Genomic DNA, 15,078 nt, shown 5'->3' with positions numbered 1-15,078 from the left:
ATTAGTTCCTTGGCAAACAAAAGTAAAAAAAAACAACAAAATAAAATAAATAAAACTTGCAGACAACTTTGCTTTGACAACAAGCACTATAACTAAAAACATGTTTAAGAAGCATGAACAGGATATATTCATAAATTCTATCAAATCTTAATGTGTTTGGATTTAGTTCTTACATGTGCATTATGCAAAAACCACATGTGCTTTATCTTAATTGCACATTCAAATGTAATCTGTAATAGCATTTCGAATGGAGCTGAGGCATCTGAATAATCTGAATTGGATACAAGAATGGCAAACACTGCATAGAGTGTCTAGGCCCAACCTAACTAACCTTCTTTATTTTAATATACATTGCGTCCTCAAAATGTGAACGGATAAGGAGGATGCATAAATAGAAGCTTGCAGGGCCATAATTGTCACATGCAGCTGCTCTCTTCAGGAATTTTAGAGACATCTCATTCTTGCTGGCCTTGCTGAGGGGAAAAATGCAAAAAACTATCAACAGCTCTAGAGAAGAGGTTTGAAGACCAATGAGGCGACATAATAATTGTAAATTACAATACATTAAAATGAACAACAAACTTTTCACATTATTGGAAAAGTGCTTAATATCTGTGACTTTGATGTTAAATATACACCAGTGTGTTACCTAATTGATGAGCTCCACGATTTTTAAACGTAGTAATATGTGGTATACTCAACCTACAGAAGTTTTGCGAACAAAGACGACAATACTGAAACAATTAAAGTATGTGTTCAATAGCTATATTATCACGAACACAAAAACTTTGCCAAACATATTTATCTGCTATAAAATTCCCAGTGAGCAATCCAGTGTATGGATCTACATTCTGTGAGTGTGTCTGCAAGCTGTTGCAAAGGATGGAGGCTGGGTGGGGTGGGGGCTCTAATTCAGTCTGTAAAAAAATGATCACTTTGCAAGTAAAACTTAATCATAAAACAGCATCTGTGCAGCCTCTGCATTTGGTTTTAGGGTTTTCGTAATACCTCTAGTACAATTATAAGAATTGATTTTACTGTAATATAGTTTCCATTCAAATATTTTTATTTTGAGATCTGCAATTAGTGAAGTAATAAAGTTGGATAGCATTTCATGTGTGTTTCCAACTGAGACAGCAGACAGTTGGTACACTCATAAAATGTAATGTGAAATTTGAAGGTTATAACCAATATGCTTCTAAGCTTTATATTCTTCAGGTTGACAAAGTGTATTTTTAGATGTTCATGTGGTGAAGGGAACTTGAAAAATGGACAAAAATGTAAACTAATTTCTCAGGACTTCTTTCTCTCTCTTAGCAGAAATATATGGACTAAATAAATGTTTGACTTGTTACTTTTTTTTTTTTCTGGTTGCTTGTTTATTTACTTTTATGTGCCTTCTGCCAAGCTGCATTGAGCTCAAAGAAGCATGTGTGCTTCCCGGCTCTGTTCAAAGCTTAGTGAATTTGACTGGGGTATACAGTTGACATGTGGGTTCAGACACTTGCCCCAGACGGGGGCACTGACCCCGGTGATGCCAGCCGATCAGGCAGCCGGAGGGGTCTGCTACTCTTCACAAATGCCTTAGAGAAGTAAAGTCCAGATGCTCTACCATACTCAGGCTCTCGACACACTCAGCATGCTGTTTGTGACATTGTTTCATATGCTGCAATAAAAAATATCTGCTGAGTTGAGCCATCTTCTCTTGTTTTAGACAGAAGCATTAGTTCGGCTTTATTCCACTGTGTTCAACAGTATTTCCAGTGAAGTAAGTGATTTAGTAAATGTGAACATCTGGTCAGTTCAAGAGAATATGGAAATCCACTTAGAGGAAATTAAACAAATGGGGTGACTGGGGTAATGATTTCATAAGCAATTTCCTACATTAGGATTTCTAATACTTCACAAAGAAAAACGTGTTCAGCGCTTGTCTCATCTATCACTCACGCTTGTTGACGAAGTGTGCATGTCACTGAAAGTGGAGGGAGCACAATCTCAAGTTTTATCAACTGGAAATGGGATTTTTTTTTTTTTTTTTTTTTTTAATTATTACCCTACCGCATTTGTCCGTCAACCCTCCCCCACCCTGGTCCCATCCTGGCAAAAGCTAAATGAATATTAAACTCCCATTAAATATGTATTTCATTCTTAATCATTTGCAAGCGAAGAGGATTAGGTTGCAATTTGTGAAATGACATCAAATCTATCCCTTCTCAAAAATAGCCTCGTGAAATGGCATTAAACAAAATACTATGATCCATCAAAGAGTGTTTTAAGCAATAAAATGAGAAAATCAGTAAATCCATAAAATAGATAAGACAATGACCTGCGCATAATTCTCATAATACAATGGCCATATGTTACTCTATCTGCTTATGTGAATGATTGCCAATATAAATGTATTTATATTTGATCTCACTGCCCACCCCCCCCCCCCCCCCCCCCCCCCCCCCCCCCCCCCCCCCCCCCCCCCCCCCCCCCCCCCCCCCCCCCCCCCCCCCCCCCCCCCCCCCCCCCCCCCCCCCCCCCCCCCCCCCCCCCCCCCCCCCCCCCCCCCCCCCCCCCCCCCCCCCCCCCCCCCCCCAAATCTTAAAAATGATACAAACAATATAGTATACTATAAAGGCAGGACTATTATAATTCTTATTCAGAATTTCAATTAGCCTTTCAACCTTTAATATACTAAATTATGTTTGGGCATGATTAATTAATGGTGAAAGGAATTAAACAATCCATCACTAGAAACATGACTGCCACTCAGCCTGAAATATTGATGTGGAAAGTCTCCTGAATAACTAATTCTGTAGCACATGTAGAATTTTTAGAACAGGATTGGAGAAAAAAAGCTGAGCCTCTTAAGCCGAAGCTGTTAACTGGAGAGAAATGGAGGGAGAAAGGGAAGACGTGAAAGCACCAAGTATCCTGCAACGTGTGTTCAAACACACAGCTTAATGAGAACTGGAGTGAAAACAGAAGCACAAACACCAAGCTGCTGTAACCTCCAACCTGCTTCTGGCTGGAGTTCAGATTCTCATTCACATAATCCATTTAAAAATATCTGCATTTGATTGTTTTTTTTTTCTTCTCTGATTACATTTCACATACCTCGAAAAAAGTTAGTGCACAAAAATAAATTATTCAGGGATTTATGAACATTTGCAATCCATCTAGATAAGAACCTTTTCAGAAGAAAATAGCAGCCTGGGCTTGGTACAACTTGAATTTTAAACTGTGTATTTTATAATTTCCAAGGTCATTGTCATCGCAACAGTCCAACGAGCTAGGTGCTGGTGCAGAGGACAATCCCCACTATCTCCAAGGCCGCAGGCAACGTTGCCCATGTCATCCTTATGTTTTATTCATACAAGTCATATTATGGCATTCAGAAACTGAGATCAAAATCTGCTCTGGCAGAAATATTTAATATCATACCTACTTCTCTATCCTTCTCCATCTGGTTAGCCGGAATAAGAGAGAGGGGTAGACAGGCTCCCTCAGCTCAGCCATGTTGGATTATTAAAAGTGAGGCTTTCAGAGAGGTCACTACTCAGGAAAAAAAAAATGCAGCATGCATCAATTATCTTGGAGAGTTTGTGGCATACTGAAGACTGTCTTGTCACATTTCCCAATATGGCTGAGCTACAGAGAGGCTCTTGCCTGGTGCTGACATTTAGAAGTTGGTAAATTGTGAAAATCCCAGTCAATTTGTGCAAAAAAAAAAAGACCACACTGACTGCTCACAAAGCCCCCCCAGGCTTGAGATATCTTCTCAGTGTCATTGGCATAACTAGACACAGGCATCCAGCTCTGTCACTATTATTTTTCATGTGTGAACAACTGTGACTTTCATTGATCAATACATGGCTTACTGGCATTGCTCGAGGACATGGACTAATTCTAGCTATTCGCAACATTAAATATAACATGCTGCTTGAAAACAGGCTATTGCTTGCACGAGACCAATGGATAAATGGACCAATGGGCTAATAAAACCACCACAATCATATTGAATGTGCCATCCACAGAACAATCTTTAGCCTTTTCTATATGTAGTACATAACTGTCAGTCTTTACATGCCTATGACTATGTCCCTGCCAGTTCTTTCATATCTAAAGAAGTGGCAGGGACATATCTAAAGCAAAGCTGGTGACAAAGCTGAACTGCAGCAGTGGAATGTACTATCTAAAATATGTATAATTTTTAGTCTATGTACATGAAAAAAACTATACACAATACATACACATAACCTCTCTATTGTTTGGAAGCATTGTGTCAGGTATCAAAGTAAATAGAATCCCTTCATAGCTAAAAAAGATAAGTTGTACTTCTCCTACACACTATCGTCTTCCTTCAGTTCAAATGTGTGTGTAGCAAAATTCCATGAAATCCCCTTTCCAGCCTCCTGTTCTTGTCCTCCAAGCTCCCCCATCTCTGCCTCGGTGGCTGCATGGGGAGAAGTGGCATACCTTTGTTCATGTCAATCAGCTGCTTCTTCTTCTGCTGGCGTTCCTGCTTCTCCCGCTCTGCTTTCTCCTTCGCCAGCTTGGCTCTCTTGATCTTCTCCTCCATCTCCTTCTTCTTGTGGTTCTCCTTCAACGCATCCTGATGAGGCACACGCACAGACACACAAACGCACAGATAAAATCAGAATTTGGATGTTGCCACCACCACTTTTTTAGCATCACTACTGTATAGTGTTCAGAAAGCAGCATGTCATTAGGAAATCCTATTCAGAGGAAGGTTTGATAGTTACAGATAAGCTGCTGGAAAAAAAAAAACAATACATCATGCTTTTTGTATGAGCTTTTTAAAATACAAGGTCATTTGTCTGTAAATGTTTTCAGCTGCTAGATTCACATAGTTTTCATTATCACAAAGAGCTTATTTGTTATGAAAAATACATCAATGTGGTCAAATGGATATGCCCCAACATGAATAAGTGTGGCAGCAGTTTGATGGTCTCTGAGGAGGAAAAAAGATATCATCTTCCTCTTTCTTCATGGCCAGCTGAAATGTCAGGAGTCAGAGAAAGAGAGATAATCAACAGTACGCATTCAGCCTTTACAAATGTGTCAGTTTGTTCTTGTGCCAACAGAGAATAAGATGCAACCAAGTGACCTTTGGAAAAAAAAAAAAAAGTTATCACATTCCAGGACTGTGGCCCAGCCATGAACAGGACGCGTTGTAGGTTAGTACATGTGGGAGAGGTCATGCTGTATGCACATACGCTTATGAGTGTGTGTGTCTATAGTGAAAACCGTGGGCATCTTTGTGCTCCTGCTTATTCTGGTGTTCCCCTCATGTATGCATTGTGTGTGCATCAGTAAGTGAAGGCATGGTCCTGTCTGTGCACTGATATAATAAGTGGCGACAGTAGGCCCCCCATCTAATGCCCCTGTGGTCCTGATGTGTGTGTCGTGTTGGCAGCTAAGACAGAGGGATTATGGGGATTGTGGGGAAGGAACAAGGAAAAAGCAGCTCATCGTGCCAGTCAATAGCAGAGCTTTTCTCCATGTCCAAGGACACAAGCCCTCATTGTCACTGTCTCCTTGTCAGATGACAAGGGCAATGAGAGAGAGCAAAAGAGAGAGATGGAGAAAAAGAGGTGAAGGGGGTGTGGTAATAATGAAATCAAGATAGAATAAAAAAAAAATTAAGTGAAAAAAATAGGAAAGAGCATTAGTGTTAAGTGCATTTTGAAAATGTAACATGTCAAATTTTATGTCTGAGGCTGAAAAAAATTTGTGAGCACTCACATTTCAACCTATATTTTATCATCACATCCAAGCTGTGTAAATGATACAGATACAAATATAAACTACTGACTCCTTTCACTGTGCTTCTATTTGGGGATTAAAGCTGTGCTGTGTATTCAGTAATAAATTACTTAAATTTTTGTTAAAATATTGGACAGTTCAAAACTTTTGTCATCATTTGCTGACAGGAGACAGGATCCCTTTCATTTTGGAAGCATTGTCACTGCAAGGCTCAACATTTACAGCATAAATTATTGGAAGATATATTATGCAGATTACATATAAAATCCTGTCGGCAAAACTTATTTTAAACAAACAACTAATTCTGACTGTAAACACGATTATGCATATGAATATAATTATGCTACTCTAATCAAACAGCACGACTAATTACCATAGCACCAAATATGTGTTCACTATCCTCATATTTTTCACTTTACCATTCTCTTTGGCCATCCCAATTTTGCCACTGGCAACAACTGACTGTATCAGGTCTCATTTTCTTGGCAGCTCTGTATCCCGTAGACACAGAAGAGAAAACAACCTGCATGTTTAACAAAAACACACCTCATGCAGAGAACCTGATTTAAAACTCATTGACACATAAGGCAAGAGATCTGGTTCCTCTTAAATCGTCTTAAAAATTGTTTATGAATTCTGAAGACTCGGTTATAAAAGTACATGCATTGCGTTTGGTCTTCTAAGCACTCTCGTCTACTCAAGATCAAAGTAGAAGTAACATAATTTTAAGTAACCATGGAAAGCAGTTATTTTTGGCCATGGTATTTGTCTGTACAGTAGGTGATGCTCATGACTATAATTAGTGGCACAAGAGCTTTATTATTTATTAAAACAACTGAAAACATTACATTAAATTTGAGCTAAACAATGTATAACTTTATAATATACTGAGAGGGACACCTTCATCCAGCTGGAGGAGGATTTATTTATTTCAGTTCAGCTAGGTAGGTTTTTGTTCACAAACTAAAAAAAAAAAAAATGCACTCCAACAAAATAAATTTAGCTTAAAAGTTGCCTCTGAATATACCCCACAATAACTGGTGCTTTAATTGCCACAATTTTGCCTTACAACCCTTAATTAAAACTGTGAAACCCTATATTTAGGGGGTCTGGGTGTGCCCTGTAACAATGTTTAAACTCTGAGACCATTCAAAATGTGTGGTATTGTACAATACTACCTTAAATGGCAGGTATTACCACTGAAGCAGCGCATTATAGCACTGAGGCTCATAGAGGCCATGAGATGAAGTGAGTGAATGTCACACATAGTGTGTTTGATATGGAGATTATAAGTACTCTTCTCTCTATAGCTGGCTTGAGACTGAATGCTGTGGAATATGCACGTCCAATCTAGCAACAAAGGCCAGGCAGACTTTTCCCTTTTCAGGTCTGTTCTTTCCATAATTCATGAAATGTGTTTGCTGTTCTTTCTTGACCCTGCACAGCACAATACATCTCCCACAGCATGGTTCCCCTCCCATGCATACAGGTTTGCCAGTCCAATGAGGGAGCAATAAGTATTTCCAACTGCTCAGTTGCACCAGTGATCTCACACAGAGAGTGTCACTGCTATATCTCATTTGAATTTTACAAACACTACAACGCCTGGGCTTTAAGCAGCAAATGTGTTTATTAGCCATCTGTTACACTGTGTGCCAGGATGTGGGGAAAATATCTTCAAGAAGTTATAGGTTACAGATTGTGAGACTTCTGCTCTGTGGTATACATGTATTCCCATATTGATAGGTGACCTCTAAAATCTGGTGCAATGCATTTAATGAGTGTGCACCACTAGCAGCATCCTGAGGAAATGTGACAGTGATTCAGCAAGAAGGTAGCGAGGCTTTGCCAGAGCATCATCTTTAGCATCATCAGCATGATTATGATAATTTCTCATATTGTGAAGGAATTAGGAAGCTTTAGAAATATATGGGCTCAGAAGTGGACAGATCCACCCCCCACACACAGACACAGAAACCATCATTCTAATCTCTTAGATGCTCTATCTTGCTACTTTGCGAACCCAGTTTGGGTTATTTGGTCTTATTAGAAACTCACTCAATTAACAAGGAAGACTGTTAGCTCATCCCAGCCCATCTGCTGTGCTTTGATAACTCATTAATGAAAAAAATCCTCATCCCCATGCTCCTGGTCAGGATTACATATACAGACCCTGCGATTGCATTTCAGTCATACTCAATTTCAGAATATGGCAGCAGCATTAAATTAACAAATTGTTGGACTCTTGGAATACTGACTCCATGTACTGAAATCAAATAATAATTCATTGGCCACAGGAAAAAAAAAAAAGAGAGAGAGAGAATGGGACAGGAGTGAGGGAGAAAAAGAGAATGAAACAGAAGGAAAATCGAGTTAATGGATTCTCTTATCAGTTACATTCAGTTCTGTGAGGACTGTCTGTCAATGCGTTTACTCAAATGCCTCATGTCGGCCGGGTGCATTAAGCCTTAGCTTTTTAGCAAAAGCAATTTAGGGTGACTGTATTGCAATGGAATTCTTTAATACTGCAGATGCTTTGTGATGTGAATGCATTACACGAGGCAATGCAACATAGATGGAAGAAAGTCAAACAACTCAATGTCTCAATATTGAAATAAAAGTGTGAGACACACCAGGCACAATAAGAAGTTAAATTTTCTTGAATGACAAAAAAGTCACAGTTTTCATCTGATTTGCCAGTTGGAACAAATCAGCAACGGTTGATGCAGGTCAATTTTTTTTCAAAGATAAATAACCAGCAGATATCTTCCCCAAGATTACTTTACTGGCAAGAAAAGGCTAAGAAGACACTTTCGTTGTGCTGAAAAGGAGCTAGCCCAGTTGTTTTCACAGAGTAAGAAAAATAAAATTCAAGTATAAACAAGCGCTGATTCCTTGTGCTCTGCAAGCAGATGAGATTAGCATTCCTGTCAGCAGAGCTGAAAAGCCAAAAGCTATAAATATCTGAAGAATATGGTGATTAAAGGATTGTTGTTATATGAATATATTAACTTACAACCCAACCCCCATTTCACAAAACTATATCTCAGTCACTTCCCTCCCCTTAACCATAGAAGGAAAGTTTAAATCACTAATAAAATATTCATATGCAGCTATTTGCTTGAGAGAATAATTTATTCTATTATAATTTATGCTTCTTTTAGAGATATGCAACTCTGGAATCCTCAAGGGAGCGTTATGTTGTGTGGTTGTGCACTTTGATCAGTCGGAATGAAAAGTTGGTTTCAAATGGGGATCAGAGAAAAGAGAGGAAACGGATTCAGACAAGGGGACCTTGCCATTCACGTTAATAGATTGTGAAGACTGAGGGTATGCCGTCTGGACACCGTGTCATCATCCTGACACCGGGAGCTTTCAGGGCACTGCCAGTAGGGATGAAGAGACTGCTCAAGGTGGAAAAGCAAAGACACTTGAATAAAGGTTTAACAGACTACTTAACAGATGATGTTTATTATCATTAATATTACCTCTATACCAACTAACCTGCCTTTCCCTTGATTCACTGCTGTTTTTTTATTTTCTTTAATCTGATTTAAAATGCTATTTCACGTGTATGATCCTCATGTGTCTCGTGTATGATCCTGTACTTGTATAATTGTAGACAAAAAAAAATACTTTCTTATATAAAATTATATAATCAATATTAATAAATAATTTTGTGTTTACATATATGCAAATAAATAAATATTTAACCAAAGTCTTTATTGGAATCATTCCCTCTGAATGCTCTTTACATTGACAGCGCATGCATACACACAACCAACTTTAACTTAATGAAACGTTTTTGCTGAAGCCAGCTGAAGCGTCTTTTAGGAAAAAAAAGACGCTTATAAATGCTCATATTCTTAATACTTCTTGTTTTGAACAACATATTTTAATCTGTTTTTATAACTGAGCCTGGTTTCTTCCAGTTCCATAAAGATTAAAGTTGCATAATATCTGTTGTGGCTTTGAGGAAGATGCACTGTGTCTGACAAATAACCTAAGTAAGAACATAGTGACGTCTTTGGAGCTGTTGCGATTGAAAGCACGAGGGGAAAAAAAATTATAAGAGGAAGCTTGAGTTTTGGACTAACAGTGTGGAGTTTAAAAGCTGTAAGCTTTCACACTCCACAGACAGGTAGGGTTGAGATGCTGTTGAGGTGCATTATAGAAAATTTGCTTTCAGAGCTGGACCATTACTAATGACTACCTCAGCCTCTTCTGCTTAGATTTTGATATTTCTTTCTTTGTATATCCTTCCAAAGTCCTCCAAACTAATGGAAGTGCAATGCTACATAATTGGTGCACCCTTTTACGATTCAAGTTCATCCATGAAATTATAGCAGTGTAATTTTCACACAACTTTTCACCACCGGTCCGGACCTGAAAGTTGGATGGAAATGTGTGCATGTGTAATAGACAAACACTGTTCTCAATTCACTGACACCCAGTGTGTGCAAGCGAGTGTGTGCAAAAGTATGCGCATGTGTGGGTGGTGGCTTCTGTTAGTCACTGTATGCGTTTACTTTGAAGGAAAAGCAAACATGAGTTTGTTCGTGTTCGTGTACAAAAATCGGAATCTGTGCACTTACCAAGAAGAGCATGCGGAAGTTGGCCAGTTCTCCGAAGAATTCTTCCACACTGACCGAGTGGGGGTCAAAGGAAAAATAACTGCCTATATTCTCATACAGTTTCTGCATGTTCTTGTGCATGGTGGACAGTTTTTCATACTGCTCCCTGGCGTGCTTGCTGAAGCCGTGAGAAGGACAGAGTCAAGGAAAAAAGGCAAAAGACATGTTTCAAACATACATAAACATACTTAAAAAGCTACTGTAATAATCTGCAGTATAATCTCACACCTGACAAGCATGTTGATCTCTGAAAAAAACAAGCCATTGTGAAAAATGACCACTTTCACAAGCTTTATAGCATTCAAAAAGCCCACCTATGCCAAGGTCAGCAAAACAAAACACTAGATAAAGAAGGGTCAGAGACAATCTAATGTGGCATTACAATAACCTCTCCATCTCACTTTGGAGTCAATGGCATGGTGAGCTAATAGCTGCAGCCCTGGAGTAATGGAAAGGTGTTTTGTAGTCAGCAGCATGACACAGATGGTTGCTGGAAAAGCTGATTGCAGTCATTGTTCTATTGTTTCTCACAACAACAGTGGGGTCAGGTTGTTTTGAACCTCACAGCTCACGTCGCACTGTGTAATTTACTGAACAGGCGGAGCACTTTTCTCCTGGTGAATGACTATTGACAGCCAGCATCAGTTAAGCATTATCGCAGCAGCCATTGACCTCTCATAGAGACTGCGCTCGGACACTCCGAGACTCACATAGTCTAGGTGAGATGAGGACGACACAAAATACACATATCTGACAACATTTATAGACATGCATTTACATGGTAGCAAGCACTCAAGCATGGTGGAAAAAACAAAATAAACTACTATAGAAACAGGAGAAACACTAGTTTCAGGACATAGGCAATGGTATCTGACACCTGCTGTGTCTTCAATCAGTTCCATCTTCTTTCTTAAGAGGCTATTTTGGTATCTGTCATATCTGCAATGGCACAAAGCTAAATGGCTTGAGGTGTGCCATTTTGTTCTCGCAATCACACGAACTCCTAGCATTATGTCAAGGCAAAGAGGTAAGCGCGGGAACAGCTCTGTTCTTGGCCGCGCTGAGCAGCACAAATCACTACATCAGTCCCCAGCCTCAGGCAACAGAAGAGCTGAGTAGAAAAAGTTTATTTTGATGGCACGGTACCAGCTACAGTTAGCAAGAGCCTGTACCCATGTTACAGCGTAACCACTTAGTATCTGGATGTGCTTCCAGCGTCGATCAGTACAATGCAGGACTGGCAACAAAAGTTTTCCTGAAAAAGGTTTTAATACCAACTCTCTGTGACAATAATGTAAATGGAGGATTTTATTTGATAAAATGAATTAAACTCCATTTATCAACCCAGTTAAATATTGGAGAGTAAAATCAGAGAAATCGTGTAGATATATCTACACTTCCTCACTGCTGATTTTGTCTTGTCTTGCTATGAATGATGAAAGCCATTGTACCTCAGTCCCCTGTGACACGTGTAGGTTGCTGGCATTGATATTACAATTATGCTCCACTGGCTGGTGAAGTTAGCTAGTTGGAATAAAAGAGCGATTCATAACTTCTCTAGCATGCCCTCAGAAGCATCAAGGGTTCTAGTATGAATTTTTTCTATGAATCATCAAGAATAAAATAGGATAAAAGTTGAATTTTAGTAAAAAGTGGTTTTACCTATATAAATCATAGTCCTTCAACTTAGTTTCACTACATGGTTTTATATTTCTGTGCTGCACATACACACGCACACATAAATATACATTTATACGCTCACATATAAATATGAGCGGTGTTAGTGTGTATACGCTGAAATGCCTTTGTGTATATGACAGACCAGGGACTGGTTGGATTACCACCTTGCAAACTATTGCTTACAGCAGCAATGGTACAGATCAGGTTAATAGCAAGCTCACACCGGACCAGATGAATGACTCTTTCTTTCCTTTCCCTTCTTCCCTGTCTCTATCCCTGCTTGTGATTTACCCCCCCTTGTTTCTCCAGACTGCTTTATATCTTCTTTTTTACACCTCCCTTCACTCAGCTTGTGTGTGGAAACCTGCCCTGATAGATAAATGTAAAAGTAAAACTTTGCCAAGTCATATATCTTTTCAACATCAAAACCCCCTCTAAGTGTAGTAGCTGCATTTGTTTCATGAAGCCTAAACACTATCCTCTATTATCTTCTTTCTAAGGTCCAGTCTACCATGACCAACACCATATGGTGTGGCGGCACTTCATCAAAAAACACCAATGTAGTCACTGTTGATTGCTAAACAGGGATTTATTTACAACCTCGTTTTTGACAATAATAGCATGATAATTGCAAAAAATATACAAATCTGAATTTATATGACTATTTATTAACTGCAAACAAGTATGAGACTCATGCCAAAATGCAAATCAATGTTTTAGTTTTGCTGCAAAAGGCATCTCGGTACTGTATATTAACAGTGGCACAGATATGCTTATTAGCTCAATTTCCATACAATATTGATTCCACAATATTGACTATTGAGTGTGCCGTCCCTTTGGTTCTGAAATGTTCAGGTTACAACTGTTGCCTCATTGCAGAATGGCAGCTAAAACACTGAGACAGTGGTTATGTTTAGTGCTTGTTGTGGCTTGTGGCTCTCTGTGTTTTCTTTTCTCTACTTCTCTCCCCTTTCTCTCTGTCTCACTCACTCAAATACCCATGTATGCACATGCACTGTGGTAGATGTGCCCCACTGGGGACTGGACTGAGGCTGGCTGGGGTTTTGCTCCTTGTATTCCACATCAAAGACATGTCATATTGATGGAGCCTGACGCAACACTATCCATGCAGCTACACAACCGGTATGGTAAAGCCTTCATCCAACACGCATACGAAACAGAATGAACAGGCAAATAGACTCTCTCGCTCTCTCTCTCTCACACACACACACACTACACAGTCGCACTGCCATTCTTTGAATGTCTTTCTGTCAGAATGTCTGTTACTATTTTCTTTCCCTTACTTTCTCACAGTCATTGCAGCCTTTATTCTCTCCCCTTCTGTAAAGATAATTTTTTTTCTTGATCCTTCTCCTTTACTTTCTTCCTGTCCACCACTGTCTCAATCAAACACATTCCCTTTATAATTCTCTTTCTACATTTCCCCATGATATTCTCTCCATTAAATTCTCTCACTCAAACAAGCAGCCCTTTCTTTCTCTTTTACTTAGAGCAAACTTTCAGAAGTATGCAGTCTGAACTGTGTCTGGTATTCCAGTCACTTTGGCTTGAAGCAGAGCAGGGAGCAGAGGAGATGGGTCTCAAGGTAAAAGCAGCAGCATGCAGCCTTTGGTTGCCCCGACCCTGTTTGTTAGTCTTTGCTTTCCTCTTCTAGTTGTCCTCAAAGGGCCACTGCCTGCAACTTCCTGAGCACTAAACCTCATCAGCGCAGAGCAGGACAACTGTGCCTGCTTGCGGGCTCAAAGTTGCAAATGTGGATTTTATGCTGTTGGACAGATTGATTTTTTTTTTTTTAAAGATATTGCTACTTTATAGCTGTGCATCTGTCTGTTTGAACTTTTTCAAAAGATTATATTTCACGTGTTTAAACAATAAACACTACGTGAAGCTGATTGCAACTTAAGGATAAGCAATTGCAGTTCAAAATGAGCCTGCAACATAGCAGCTGGTACCCCTGACTTACATGACTGCAGCTTCTGACAGTACCATAACTGACAGTCCTGGTTTAGACAATGTCAGATGTGAAGTGTGGTTGTCAGTCCAAAGCTCTGCTGTGTGGTTTTAAAATTTTATTTCTCAATTCTCCTGTTGTTGCAAAAACCCAATCTGCCTTGTAAAATTTCAGAATTTTGTCTTTGTCCTGCCACAGTGTCCTCATTACTGTGTTTAATCAGTGCCTGACATGGCAAAAAGGGCACATTTAACATTAGTAAGCTGTGATTAAGGCCGCTTGTTTTTAACACCATAACGTGACTTCAAAATCATATCCAAGTCAGACTTACCCTAGATGTCAAAAAAGGCTTTTTGGAGCCAAACTTAATTCAATGTCATGATAAATCCCAGAGAAGGAGAAAAATCCATTTATGGGCAAAAACAAAGTTAAGACAGTTTTTACAATGGCCACCTATGAGGACGACAATAAATTACCTGGTTTGTTTACCTGTGCGCATGAGAGAATTATTAAAGTGCTGCATAATACCCTACAGTGGGGCCCCAGAAAGCCTCCTTAATAAATCTCTTGTAACCTAGTTCCATTAATGTTTATTTAATGCTTTTGCTTGCTGGACCCTCCATCCAAGGCCCCACGCTAAGCCTGCTTTTCTCCAAACCCCACTATCCCTGCTCCCTTTATCCCCAGACCTACTGCCAACAGCCCCTGTGGGCCAAATTACACCAAGGCTGCCCACTGACTGGACATAACCCATCATGTTGAGAGCGAGAATGGGATGAGAAAGGGATGAAGGAATTGAGAGCAGAGGCAGGGCAGACAGAGAGAGTGAAAGAAAACGGGAGAGAGAGAGAGAGAGAATGTAGTTCCTAAAGTAAATTAATTAATGGTAAAACTATTTGTAACTGTTGCTGCTTTAATAATCAAAAGTCTGCAATTTGGTTGCATCACTTTTCGTATCTGTATATAAAAACAGTTAAAAAATTAATATGTTGGAGAACATTAAAGCTATTAATA

At 39.4% G+C, this 15,078-nt stretch overlaps 1 protein-coding gene across 2 annotated transcripts in view; it reads right to left on the bottom strand.

The window, feature by feature from the left end:
* diaph2 (diaphanous-related formin 2) overlaps nt 1–15,078 on the bottom strand; it is a 382,484-nt gene that overhangs the window by 61,580 nt on the left and 305,826 nt on the right. For both annotated transcript variants that reach the window (XM_030738657.1, XM_030738656.1), the window contains exons 26-27: nt 10,374–10,538; nt 4,468–4,603 (exon numbers count right to left, since the gene is read on the bottom strand). In XM_030738657.1, coding sequence (XP_030594517.1) covers nt 4,468–4,603; nt 10,374–10,538 — 301 coding nt within the window. The remainder of the gene's footprint in view (nt 1–4,467; nt 4,604–10,373; nt 10,539–15,078) is intronic.

Source organism: Archocentrus centrarchus, chromosome 10, assembly GCF_007364275.1.
Source record: "Archocentrus centrarchus isolate MPI-CPG fArcCen1 chromosome 10, fArcCen1, whole genome shotgun sequence".
In the NCBI taxonomy this organism is placed as follows: Eukaryota; Metazoa; Chordata; class Actinopteri; order Cichliformes; family Cichlidae; genus Archocentrus; species Archocentrus centrarchus.
The sequence above is the reverse complement of the archived record's forward strand: the minus strand, read 5'-3'. Positions and strand labels throughout refer to the sequence as shown.